Genomic DNA, 15,014 nt, shown 5'->3' with positions numbered 1-15,014 from the left:
AGTTTTGATTGGTTACTTTTTTGCCAACCTCAGCAGCTTAAATTTATTTATTAATAATTGAATGTCTTATGTATAAGGCTAAAATGCCGTTAAATAATTATGAAAACAATATCTTTCACATCTGTCATTGTACTCCCGTGGCTTGTAATCTCAAAATATATCGATTAATGATAACTGTGTCTTTTGGCGGGAAAAACAACATCCAATCAAATTTGAGCTTGTAAAGGCAAGGTCTCGCTGACAGGCTGGTCAGACATTTTGGGAAAACGAAAAGTCGTGGTTTCTGAAAAAAAGTAGAAATTCTCCACTTATTTTAGACAAGATGACGACAGAATTGGCGTTAAAAGAGCGTGGACATTTGTACAAAAACAAAGGAAAAGATGCCGATGTAAGAAGTAGTATTTTGTCCAAGGTTTTCGAATCGAAAGTGCGAATGAAGAAACCTCGTGTTTTTTTTTTTTTGTTCTAAACTAAAGACGAGATTTCAGTCTTTGATCCTTTTTAGTAGTAGGGTAGAGTGAGTGTATATCAAAATCCCCTTGATCAAAATCCCCTCCACTGAAAAATGAATGGGTGTTACAAAATCCCCCTCACACATTTGCAGGGGGTATCATAATCTCCTCTGTGATTAACATTATAGATACATAGAGATCAGTGCTCCAAATTATATTATGTTTGCTAAAGGCATTGTATTTACGTGCTTTATGCAATAGACTTTTAAGTTGTATATAGTTGTATTTGAACTTGATGAAATAAGTAAAAATCACAGAGGGGATTATGATACCCCCTGCAAAAGTACGAAGGGGATTTTGTAACACCCTGTCATTTTTCAGTGAAGGGGATTTTGATTGTCTCCCTGGTAAAGTATAAGGGTGCACTTATACTTCCTTGCTATGGAGCTAATTTATATCAGGTTAGTCCAACTAACTGTATGCTGGTGGTGATACTGTGATAATTTTGCCACCAATCAATATTTCTCCTCCACATACAATCAACATGATTCAAAACAATGCGGAAAGTTTTCCTCCTATATGTATATAACCAGCGACCCCTATCGCATCGATGACATATTTAAACCAAAGTTTTCACACAGGAAAATACATACATGTCCGGATAGTCCTGGCTTCCAAAACTCTAAATGCCGCTTTTTTATATTTTATTTTTTTCATAGTTGCGGCTTTAGAGTTTTGGACCAGGCCTACTATGAAACCATACCAAAATAAAAAGTTGTCCAACTTTTCGTCGCAAACGTAGTCAACTGAAATTTTGAACGAAGATGTATGGATATCTTGATAAAGTAATCACTTCTACATCAGTTAACACCATTTATCAAATTCTGGAAGCAAATCTTACAATTAAATCGCCGATTTTTAGAAGTCACTGCTAGATCAGCATCATTTCATCGGCCATTGTTGAATAGCTACAACGAGATTCTCGCATGACGTAACAGCGCGAGCCGCTAAAAATACACATGTAGAGTCTCTAGAGCACCTTGTAAACAAAAGAAATGATTTATACATACAAGTTTTCTTAAGGATTTATCTATGAAAGTAATAATTCAAACCAATTTCAATAAAAAATAACCGTTTTCCCAAGTTTTTGAGCCACCGGGATGCTGATGCAACTTCAAATACGAAGCGGCACATGTGAGTGCTCTCTTAGCGGTTCGCGCGGGTGAAAGGTCAGTCTCGTATTTCAAAGGAGCAAGATGGCGGCGTAGAGTAAACGTTTCAGACCAGTTCGAAATTGTCAGGTAGTTTTGCCATCAATTATGGGTTTTAATGCGTAAAATTTGGCACAATGGTAGATTTTACTATATATTAACTGATCAGAAAGTGCTGCTGCCGATTTCTTTTAAAATGTACAAACGCGAGCGTGTCAGATTTCTGGCACGATTATTGGTATGATTTCCCTAGGGAGTGCACTTCAGCTCTCCCGTCCAAATCCAGTATATAAACCGAGAGAGCTGAAGATCTTAAGCTAATGTTCGGAAAGCTCATTCCAAATACCAAATCTTAAACTAATGAGAAAACCTCCGTTTTGCAGGCAAAACATTTAAACGTCGTGTATATCAGTGTGTTTTTCGCTTAAATTTCTACCTCGGTCCTGTAAAGCTGATAAACATGACTGCCAGATAGCGCAATCACTTTCATTTTATGTATATAGTGGATGCTTTAAAAATCGGTAGTGTCTAGTCATCCGGTAACCGGACGACTAGCATTTCCCCTGGCGATTTTCTAGTCGTCTGGTAATCGATTTCTCAGTGAATAAGCAGTGTTCTGGTATAATTTTACCTGTTATTTATATTAAGATATCAATACCTACCTGCAAACAAAAATTTGTTTGAATACATACCAAAGTGTATTTTTAATCTTATCAAGAAATTTACTGCCTTTTCAGCCGAAAAAAACGGAAGTTTACAAAAATCAATAATGACGGAACAAATAGAAGCGGATGATTGTGTCATTGTCATCTCGCTGTTAGAGAGCGTTTAGTTACATATGTGCTATCAACTGACGAAATACCATGCAGTCAACAGTTCATATGCATCCAGGCCACACCAGGGGGAGGCGCCCTCATCATGGCCCAAATTTTTTTTAATGATAAAAATTACAAAATATATATATGAAATTGAAAAAAAAAATAAGTGTACTGTTTTGGAATAGGCATAACGATTTAATTCCAAACTGTGAGAATGATTTATTATAGGTAAAAATCTTGTTTTTCATAATTGTTTTCCTGATTATTTACATGTTCCTATTAAAACTGATTAAAATGTATAAGAATGATTATTATGTCGTTTCTTCATGATATTCCTTAGCATGATTTGATAACTCTTGAAGAACTTTGTTATGTGGAATTGGTATCAATTAGGAACATGGACATTGATTTAATAAAAATAACTATTGTAAAATTGCATTGAATAAAATCGTTCCAAAAATACAACAGCTTAGCATTATAGTCACTGAACAGTTTGATGCATAGCAACAGTGAATGAATCAGTAATGATGTGCAGGGTGTGGCAAGTTGATGGTTTGTAAAACAATAAACATGGAAACATATAGACAGATTTTAAATGTGTATCAGAAAATTTGTTATACGTGATCAAATAATTTCATAGATTTTACAAAGAAGTCATTTAAAGAATCTGCTACGATGTACAGCGAAAACGAGGATCGGGAAAGTCTTACATCATTACTAGTCCATATCATACGAAAATATATAAAACATTCACGAGTGAAACATACGTTCATAGGCAATGTACAAATAAATAACCAATGGAAAAAATGAAAGTTTTTTTTGCCCATAACATGTTTAAAATGTAATCAAACGTTGAATGAAGAAGCAACGTTGTGAAATTTTTAACGTTGCTAATTCATATCATCCTTAATAAACATTCTTATGAGTAAAAAGAGACATGATTTGCAAATCTATATGAACACATCTTTTCTCCATAACATGTTTGAATTGTATATCACACAGTGAATCAGCAATATGCGTTATATTTTTCAATGTTTACGTCGTTGCTAATCCATATCATACTAAATAATGATAACATACATATGAGTAAAAAGAGACATGAATTTCAAATCTGTATTGAACATATCTTTTGTAAAAAGTACATTTTTTTCCCTTTACATGTTTAAATTGTATATCAACATGGAATGAATCAGCAACATTGTGAATATTTCATTATTACATCGTTATCTAAGCAACACAAAAAGGTTGTTTGAAATGACATTTACTGGCACCATATTTTTCAATGTTCACGTCGTTGCTAATCCATAATATACTTAATAATGAATATATACATATGAGTAAAAAAGAGACATGAATTGCAAATCTATATGAACATATTATTTATCAAAGTACATATTTTTGACTTAACATGTTTAAATTGTATGTCACCATTACATGATAAATAATAGATATACTAAAGTTGAAAATGCCACGTAGAAAAAAAAATCTGATACAAATATACAATGCTTTAGAAGCTAATTTTGTGCCCTATTCCATTTGTCATTTCTGATAATTACTATAACTAAGATAACACATAGAAAAATTATAATCAGACATTGCTAACATAAATACACTTTGTAGGCCGGCTACTCATATAGAGTGCCACTATGAGCGTTTTGCGCTTGGCCGGCTACTCATGTAGAGTGCCACTATGTACCATTCATGCGCATTGCTTGCAGAACCAAAACTTAGATTTAGGGGCTGATGTAAAATGCAACATTGTTTTAATTGTACACAACTTTTTATCCTGTACCGAATAATTATAATACACTAACATTCAGAGAACAAAACAGCTTTCCCGACATTTCCTACTTTGCCAATATGATATAAGTTAATAAAATTTAGTTTTTAAAATTATACGTGAATCGGGAATCTGTAATTGCAATTACATTTGATAGTTATTATAATTCTAATCCGACATAGAATTATGCAGAAGCATCAGAAAAACGTCTAGTAAGATGTAAGTCTACGCAGTGACATGATTTTTGACCTCAGTTTGATCATTTGCTATCACGAAAACGTAAAATTTTCTTTCCGTGGCCGGAATTGTTATAACTTCTGTGTTTTCTTTAACTATTCTATGCTTCCTGGATGTGTATTTTGGTTAAAACTACATAAAATCAGCTTCTGAATAATTCAGCTTTTGCCAATATTTTGATTTGTATTTCATTTTGACGTTTAATACATGTATACTATAATAAAGGCTCGATGTCCACATTACATATATTTAGCTGTATATTTTAGCTAATATTATATCAAAATGATAAGCTTCAGTTACATCAGTACAGTGATATAATTTTGTTCATTTTCTTTTAGATATCTGAGCCGCGCCATGGGAAAACCAACCAGCGAAGGCTGGTCTGGATCCATTCTGGTCACAAAGCCAGTATGCTGGCTTTTCCATGGCGCGGCTCATATGTTTTATTTGGCTATAACAACAATCTATTTTTCTAACCGTTAACAAAATTGCAAAATAAAAAAAAATGATGACTTGCAGTATTTTCGAGATATTGGCAAAGTAACAAATGGCGGTTTCATGCATTAAGATACACTTAAATTTCTTACCTTTGAGCACGCTGACCGGTCCCAAGTGATTTGAATTTCTTCCCTCCGTGTATACAGGCATATGTGATTTCTGCAAACTTGAGATTGGCGTTAAAGTTCCGTTTTGGACAGCGTTTTTGGTACGCTTCTATTTAACGAGAATCACGTTTGTACAACTAAACATTATTTACCTGTTGATAACGGTCAATTTTGGATGCAAGATCATTGAAATTGGAGAATTTTTCTCCCACTGTGAAAGACACGGTCTGGGAAGCCATAATTGAACACAGTATTCTCATATGATATGACAGTATGGTATCGAATTTATAAGGTTTATATAAGTTTCATTTTCATAACTTATCAGTTGCTAATTACATTGAAATTAAAATGTGTGACATTCCACTTTGCTCATTAAAGACGCCGCATAATTAAATTTAATTTTAAAATGCTTGCGTCTTTTGATATTTTAAAACATTCTGTATCAAAGGAACATAAAAGTAAATTGTTAAAAGATATGTTTGTGCTGATTGCTATACAATTATCGCAGTTTGTAGGATTAATACAATTAACACAACGATTTATGCGATGCTCATCAATAGACGTTTTTCACGTGTTTTGGACGAAAAGCACGTGCTTTTGACAATGGTGATGACCCTTTAGTCCTTTAATCTTTATACGTTTTTGTATTAATTACCCGTACTAGTACACACTGTAGATTAATTGTCACGCACTGTATTCCATCAAATGAATATAATTTTAAGTAAATGTGTAAGTAAATAAGCAAATTGTTTATTAACGTGACAAGTGCATACATATGAGCCGTGCCACGAGAAAACCAGCATAGTGGGTTTGCGACCAGCATGGATCCAGACCAGCCTGCGCATCCACGCAGTCTGGTCAGGATCCATGCTGTTCACTAACAGTTTCTCTAATTCCAATAGGCTTTGAAAGCGACCAGCATGGACCCTGACCAGACTGTGCGATTGCGCAGGCTGGTCTGGATCCATGCTGGTCGCAAATCCACTATGCTGGTTTTCTCGTGGCGCGGCTCATATCACAATAAATGATCAATCTTCACAACATCCGACCCAATGGGCTTATATGTCACCTGTAAACTTATCACACATATATAACATGATCTAAATATGGGAAGAATATGTTATAAGATATCATAATTATTCACAGCATATATGTGGATATTTTGATGACTAAAATGTTTTATATCTAGGACCCCATGTATATAAAATATAAACCTAATAAATTAAAAGTATGCACAAGTGCCAAGTGGAACTCATAGAATCGTATCTCTTAAGTCATACATAGATGCAAATTACTTGAAAACATTATATTTCGAGATTAAATCTGATCATATCTGGTTCAAGAGCACACACAGCAGCAGAAGCAGCAGCAGCAGCAGAAGAAGCAGCATAAACGCCTTAACAGCTATTTCCTAGGTGTTGTGTAGCTTCGTCAGCAACATATCTATTTTTTTTTTACAATTCTTATTTATTTACATGGATGCCGTTTAGGTAATTAAGTGACCTAATTGTTTTTACAAAATTACATGACTTTTAAAATTAAAGAGTCGCATGTCCATATTGGGGTATATGATCAGTTACACGTGGTTTCTGGGTAAATGATAAGGTGTCAAATATACAAATGTAAAACTTTGAAAATAATTTCTGATGTCATGTAATTAATTAATGAAATTGTTATTGAATGGTTTACAAGGTAGTATTAGACAAGTAATAAAATAAATGTGTGTTGTAACTAGGGGTGGGTATTGCCACGAAAATTGGTATTGCGATATATTGCAATATTGTATGTGGATATTGCAATATACTGCGATATATTGTACCAGTTATTTAATGAACAAAAACATGACGAATCATACTGTTTTTTTTTTCAAATTTATTCAATTAAAAATGAGTAAAATGACAAGTATCAACAACACGAGTGTTTGCTCGACCTTCTCAATAAATAAAAATAACCAACTGGCCGTTCTGACGTTTTAACCCAAAATACTGCCATACAGATGATTTTGCCTTTTTATTTTCAACAATCTTGAAGTCCGACATGTTGCTATGACGCCGATTACCGGATATTAAAAAGCGAAAGTAGACTGCGTCAAAATATTATTTAGTTTATTGTGCGGCACTACATTCGGTTTACGGATACAATCATATAACACAGGTTGCTCAATTCACCGATTATAAACGAGGAAAGTGGTATAGCTGTTGTATGAATAATAAATTCTAGTTGATAGAAAAATTACTAATGAGTCGCTGACAAATACGAAATTATATTTATCTAAATTTTCTTATTGGTTTTATTATGTGGAATTGGGTCCGTAAAATAGCTGTAAACCAGTGTGCTACCTGCATCGGAAATGAAAGGAGAAAAATGAAAACAAAGTTGAACGTGCTGGCAAGAAAAGGATTTTTTGTGTGAATCTTCTTGGTTAATGTTAGTGTTACTTAATGTTATAAAATAACCGGTATTCGAAAATCATATCGCAATATCGTATCGTCGGAAAAAACATCGCAATAACCGGTCTACCGCGGTATATCGCCCACCCCTAGTTGTAACAAGTGTATCAACTACAACGCTTGATATTATTCACACCTGGGACACTGATGCTGACATATCACTCAATGCCTAATTATCATGAACATACATGTAGTCAGTTATATTTATATATAAACTCGCTGTTCTACACTTAATCATTCATGACTATGGCGTTCACAGAAAGCTACTGTTGGTCAGCTGAATACGGTGAAAGAGGTCCATACTGCGGCATCTTCAGACACAGCTTCATAAAACATCTCTGTAGAAGGTGGAAAACTCGACAGATTCCAGACGACATGCCCTTCAGCGGAGAAGCATACGGGACTGGTGGTCTAGGGGTGAAGCGACTTCAAAAACTTCTTCAACAAACTCACGTAGCTAAATATGACATCATTTTTATTCAAGTTGGGGAGAATGACATGCTATCACTTACCAACAAGGAGCTGATGAAATCTCTTTTAAACATCTACAACGAGTTGACATCAAGAGGGGTGAGGCTGGTTGTATTCGGTTCGCTGTTCCACAGACATCACCGGCGCTATAACAAGCTATGCAAGCGCCTTAACAAAATTCTGTTTAAGTTGCACCCATACAAAATCTGGCACCACGGCGATTCACTTATAGGCAATGACAGCTTAGACCCGAAAGACGGAACCCACCTGCGACCATGTCATGAACACGACTTTGCCAGTAGCATTGCAGATGCGTTCTGCTATCTGTCTTATTACATTTAAGACTAATAAACTGTCCTTTTAAGGACAACAAAAGTCCTTCGAAGGACTGCAACATACGCCGAGAAGAACCTCTCATATTGTCATGCTATTGTATTCAAATATTTTTCATATACCACAAAGACATTTCAGACATACACTCATAAAAACAAAACTCGCAATAAAAGCAACAGTAACAAATAGAAAACATTATCATGCACGATGAATGGTTCGGTGCTCATGTAATAATAGAGCAAGATGACAACGACACAATCACCCGCTTTTATTCGTTTCGTCATTATTGATTTTTGTAAACTTCCGTTTTATCGGCTGAAAAGGCAGTAGATTTCTCGAGAAGATTAGAAATACACTTTGGCATATATTCAAACAAATTTCTGTTTTCAAATAGGAATTGATCTTAAATAAATAACAGGTAAAATTATACCAGAACACTGCTTATTCACTGAGAAATCGATTACCGGACGACTAGAAAATCGCCAGGGGAAATGCTAGTCGTCCGGTTACCAGACGACTAGAACGCAGGCTAGCCGTCCGGTTACCGGACGACTAGACACTACCTTAAAAATCTTACTGCGTGAAACTGCTGACTCGATTTTAAAATAATTTCACACTAATGGTACTTGTGTGACTTTCTACCTAGGTTTTTCAAATTATTTTGATTCATCAAACGCCATGGCCGTCACTTTGTTCAAATAATTCTGATTCGTCAAAGCAATGTACATGTGTGTGTATCGATCGTTTTTTTTTAAAACCCTGTTGTACATTCCGCACATTTCATTGGTTACATGTTTATACATTTTGAATTTTGAATATGTATATGGAAGGTGTTATGGTAAGGCCAGAGTTTTTTTATTTTTTGTTACTCAGATTTTAGGCAGAAAAATGTTGACAGGAGGAGGGAAAAAAATAAAAATAAAAAGGCAGTAAAATTTACTAAAACAACAGATGATAAGTGATCACTTCAAATGTGTTGCCTGAAAGGATTTTAACACTACTTTAATACGCATTTAACATGTAATACAAAGAAAATTACCATTCTGTGTTTAACTTTTTTATTATCTTGAACATAAAATTGATGATTTCAAAAACTTTAACAAAATCACTCTTTGGGCATGGGTACTATTTGCCCTTGGTCATTACATCTCCGGCAAGTATTAAATTGATGATTGAACAGCAATTTTCAATGGTCTGACCGGCTGGTTTCATTTTGAGCATGTGCATACTTTTATTTTTAATTCATAAACTTTTCTGACCAAGATCTTTATTTAATACATTTTAATATTCATTTGTTGTGTTATAAGTCACACTGACACAATTTTATAGGTCATATGGTGACTTTCCAGACTTAAATGGTGCAGGAAGACACCAGGTACTCCTCTGGGCATCATCTCAGGCAAGAATTGGCATCTGGGTAGAATGGCCTACCTTCCGTCAGCCAGCTGGGTATCTTTTTCACATGATGACGTGAGTGGGGCTCGATCCCACAGTGGTTAGGGGCAAGTGATTTAAAGTCGGGCCACTCTTTATTTTATATTCGATGGCCAGAAAATGACTGAAAGCATAAGTAGCTTGATAGGTCCCTGAAAAGGATTTGTATTCAATGGAATATATAGATAAATATGTCCAATCAGGCAACTTGTAATATATATATTATGTCTTCATAAGCATATCACAGGGTTTTATCCCCTTCATAATAGGGTCCTTCCCTCAGAAAATATCTTTTAAATTATGCCGTTTTCCCCCAAAACTGACTTTACATCAGGTTTTTTATTCCCCTTTGCCCAAACACAGAGCTGTTTTTGCTCCAAATCACAGGCCTGGGCCCCTTTCCCTCCTGGTAAAAAAAAACAACCCAAAATCTGAAATGGATGACTCCTTTGTTCACAGTTTGGCAGCACTTTGTTGCTCCTATACCTCATCCTCATGTAATATATAACTGCCAAAGGCATGTCAAACTCACATTCAATGTTGCCGTTGTTATTTACGTCGGGTAAATCTATGTTTTTCTAACATTTTGAGACACCGTTACTGACCGTAACCTTTACAGAACTTGTTTTTCGTTGTTTTATTGTGTATATACTAGATCACAAACCAAATATTCCTCTTTTCCATCGCGCATAAATCGTTCAAAGATGATCTTAAATTTCACTCAAGTTTTTGTTTACGTACGAGAGACGCTTCCATTTGAGCGGAAATTGCGCCTGTATGACACTGACGGATAATGCGCTGACGAATATCGACGTTGTTGTCGTCGTCAGAATGCAGCAAAACATCGATCGTCGCCCGAAAATAATTTTGAAATTTCAATTTTTTTTTTTCGAAAATGACGGAAAATAGGGTCGGCGGGTCTGAGTAACGAAAAATCAAAGAACTCTGGCCTAAGTTTAACATGCCATATTTTTAATCTTTTGTTTATATTTTGGTGTTATTAAATAATTGTTTATGTTTTCTAGTGAAAAATAAACTACTTGAGATGTAGAGGCAGGCATACGGTCACTCTGTAAAATCATTCTCCCTGGCAGTCGAAAATTTGAGACTATTATCAGGTCAGAGAGTAGCCCAACAAATTGTGTGCAAATGGCTCTGATATATGGAAGTGTCTAGTACAGATCCGTACCTCTAGATACGGATCCTTACCTCTACACACTTCCTTAATATATTGAGACTTTAATGCCCTCCATGCAAAACCCACTTGTCATTCAAAACAATGCGGATAGTTTTTCTTCTATGTGTGTATAACCAGCATCGCAAATTGCGTAGCTAATTTTGGAGGCATCAGATACATATTTAAACCAAATTTTTCACACTAAAAATTACATAACTGGAAAGCTGTTGCAACATGTGCAGTTTATTTGAGAAAACACCCAACCCCCCTTCATGGACTTAGATATTTTGTGGCAAAAAAAATAAGGGCAAGTGGAAACCCTGGGTACAGCTGTTATATGGTCTGTAAATAATTTATTGGGTATGCCATTTGGGTGTAATGATTATGTATACCTGGAAATTTATTTTAAAACAAGAAAAAAATTGTATAAAAAAATTATCTGTTCTACCAAGCTTTAATGGCATGGGTCGCCGGAGGGAAAAGAAAAATATATTTAAATTTGGCCTAGAAATATCAATTTTACATATATTATGATTTTTTCTTCTTCAGGAAATGCGTAGGAGAAGAACTGAAGTCACAGTTGAACTGCGAAAGGTATGTTCCTTTAATCACATTGTATGTGTTTATGATATTGGCTTAAAGCCAACAAGCTAAAGGTTTAGAATACAGTTCAGCTTTGTTGCCCGAATTTAAAGGGACACAGAATGACAAAGTGTTGAACAAAAAATACATTGTTTTTACATTCTAAAACATTAATGGGACTGTGATGTATTAAAAATCATGCTGTGCAGCTCGGCATATAATGAGAACACAGGGTGTCCGCTGGGATTTTAAAAGTTGGAGTCACCAGTTTAGCCACTTTCAAAATTTTGGAGCAAATTCATTTTTTTGAAGCCGTGGTCTGTTTTTAGCTCGACTATTCGAAGAATAGTCTAGCTATTCTACTCACCCTGGCGTCGGCGTCGGCGTCACACCTTGGTTAAGTTTTTGCATGCAAGTACATACAGCCATCAATTAAAGGCATATAGCTTTGAAACTTATTTTTTCTTTTTCTAGGTCAATAACCAACCTCTCTGGGACAAGTCCCATAACTCTGACATGTATTTTGAGCAAATTATGCCCCCTTTTGGACTTAGAAAATTTTGGTTAAAGTTTTACATGCAAGTTACTATCTCCAAAACTAATGCAGATATTGATTTGAAACTTCACATGTGTCTTCGGGGTTATAAAACTAGTTGATAGCAGCAAGTCCCATAACTCTGACTTTCATTTTGGCCAAATTATGCCCCCTTTTGGACTTAGAAAATTCTGGTTAAAGTTTTGCATGCAAGTACATACAGCTATTTCTAAAAGGCATATAGATTTGAAACTTATTTTTTCTTTTTCTAGATCAATTACCAACCTCACTGGGTCAAGACCCATAACTCTGACATGTATTTTTAGCAAATTTTGCGCCCTTTTAGACTTAGAAAATTTTGGTTAAAGTTTTACATGCAAGTTATTATCTCCAAAACTAATGCAGATATTGATTTGAAACTTCACGTGTCTCCGGGGTTATAAAACTAGTTGATAGCAGCAAGTCCCATAACTCTGACCTTCATTCTGGCCAAATTATGCCCCCTTTTGGACTTAGCAAATTCTGGTTAAAGTTTTGCGTGCAAGTACATACAGCTATTACTAAAAGGCATATAGATTTGAAACTTATTTTTTCTTTTTCTAGATCAATTACTAACCTCACTGGATCAAGTTCCATAACTCTGGCATGTATTTTGGGCAAATTATGCCCCCTTTTGGACTTTGAAAATTCTGGTTAAAGTTTTACATGCGAGTTTCTATCTCTAAAGCTAATGCAGATATTGAATTGAAACTTCACATGTGCCTTAGGGGTTATAAAACTAGTTGATAGCAGCAAGTCCCATAACTGATATGCATTTTGGTCAAATTATTCCCCTTTTTGAACTTAAAACTCTTTTGATATTTAACCTTTTTAGGTAATATTTTCCTGCCTTTGGGACAATATTTCGAATAGTCGAGCTTGGCTGTCTTACGGACAGCTCTTGTTTATGCATAAGGCCTAGGGGTCGAATTTAACTTTTTTTTCCCACTAGCAAATTTTTGCTAGTGTCATTTTTTTCCACTAGCAAAATGATGGGTTCCACTAGCAATTGTTTAAAAGTGGTTAACGTGCTAAATTTATTAAGTTGTTTTGTTGTTGTTTGATTTCATATAAAAGTTCACAGTCCGGACAGGCTGAGGACTTGCTGGTTTTGAAAGTATGATATAAACCAAAGTACTCAAAAGATTCTTTGGACTATTGGCTGGACGTTGAAGTTTTAAGTTTTTCTCAGGTCACTGCCTCTAGTGTTGCTAGCATTTTCGGTCTCCGCGGGCCTTTCTGCACCAAGAAACATGTTACTTTCCTCTCCATTTCCGCAGAACTTTGCAAATTACTGACCAAAATGAAAACAAATATTGCAAAGACGCTTACTTAGATATCCGATAATTACTTTTGTATAAAGCGACAAGCGTCTACAAGCAGTCATGTGTCAGATTATCAGTAAACTAACTCCCAAAGGAGTTTTTAAAGAGAAAAGGACAGTTTGAGCGAATTCCCCAATTTTGGAACGTGATCGCGAATATATTTGAGTGCCATGATTTTCTACTCGCAATTTTTTATTCTTACTCGAATTTCGTGATTAATCGACCGCTAAATTCGATTCCTGAGGCCTCACCAAATTAAAAAGATGTTCATTGGATTTGCCGCTCGTATATTTTCAGAAACACGAAAAAAAATATATTTTTTTGTTTTTAGCTTGCGCTCGCCCCATTGAAAAAATCAAGCCAAAATTTGTTGGTGTGCTACTTTTTACGGACGTAACCAGTCAGGGGTGTAACTGTTTCAAGTTATCGCAATTTATAACCCATCTGAGTTATTGGTTAAACTTCCATAACTTGTTTCAGTTATCATAAAATATTACAAAGCCCTCCTGTGCCAATTCCTCATTTTGAAAGAGACTAATGCAATTATTTCCTGAATCCTTGACCTTTTATCTTTCCAGCTATGCAGAAAAATTTTTTACGGCAAGGCTGATAAAGTTTTACGCAAAAGCTTTAAAGCTATAAAACTCTTAATATCTCATTATTATCCCATTATGCTTATCAGGTCATGCTCAGACTAAAAGAGAATTTGATTAACCTCAGTTTGCTACTAATTTCACTTTAAAGGTCACTTTGTGAGAACAGCAAAAAGACTTTTTTTAAATAACTTACCTGAGTTAACTATATTTTATAACTAATACAGGTTATAAAATGCTTGAAAAAGTAACTGAAATAGGTTACATAACTTAAAACAGTTACACCCCTGACTGGTAACAGCGTACAAATGCTTATAATTCCAGTCCCAGATTGTTCTAAAATGGACTTTAATCGCAATAAATACATACTACTACACACACATTGTCTATAATATATCATAATACTGATATTTAGTTGCATTAAAGTTATTTCCCTTTTATTTTTCATTGAAAATTGGATGAAAAAAAACTTACTAATTCATTTGATAACCTCAGTCTACATTATTTTGGTAAGTGTAAATACGTATTGATGCATGTCACTTCTGTTTTCTGTTTTTCCTGTCCAAATGATCAGCATTTGTATACGAAAGTGGGTGGGGTAAGGAATTTACATTATGTGTTGTGTAGAATAATGTTAATGCACGTTAATCTCCATATCACATGGTTCGCACAGGTCCTTGAAAGTCCTTGAATTTGACCCTTAGTCCTTGAAAAGTCCTTGATTTTTTTCTTCCAAAAATCCCCTGAAAAAGTACTTGAATTTTGAAAAGAAAGGTAGAAAAGTCCTTAAATTTTGCTAAAAACGGGGGTGCAATTGTGTTGTAGGGGGAAAATACTAAAAATAAATAAATAAGTCAAAACGAGCGAAAAAACGGTGTAAAATAAAAATACATGCACACCCATGGAGGGAACGCTAGTTGAACACCGTTTCGGTACGGAAGTTAGATACGGAATAGCGATTTTCACAACGTT

At 34.9% G+C, this 15,014-nt stretch overlaps 1 protein-coding gene across 1 annotated transcript in view; it reads left to right on the top strand.

The window, feature by feature from the left end:
* Nucleotides 1-232: 232 nt before the first annotated feature.
* LOC123554066 (importin subunit alpha-4-like) overlaps nucleotides 233-15,014 on the top strand; it is a 48,255-nt gene continuing 33,473 nt past the window's right edge. Inside the window, exons 1-2 of the mRNA XM_053548515.1 lie at nucleotides 233-388; nucleotides 11,518-11,562. Of these exons, the coding sequence (XP_053404490.1) occupies nucleotides 323-388; nucleotides 11,518-11,562 (111 nt within the window). The 5' untranslated portion in view covers nucleotides 233-322. The remainder of the gene's footprint in view (nucleotides 389-11,517; nucleotides 11,563-15,014) is intronic.

The sequence above is a fragment of the Mercenaria mercenaria genome, chromosome 7 (genome assembly GCF_021730395.1).
Source record: "Mercenaria mercenaria strain notata chromosome 7, MADL_Memer_1, whole genome shotgun sequence".
NCBI classification, from domain to species: domain Eukaryota; kingdom Metazoa; phylum Mollusca; class Bivalvia; order Venerida; family Veneridae; genus Mercenaria; species Mercenaria mercenaria.
Note: the sequence above shows the minus strand (reverse complement) of the source record. Positions and strands in the feature narration are given on the sequence as shown.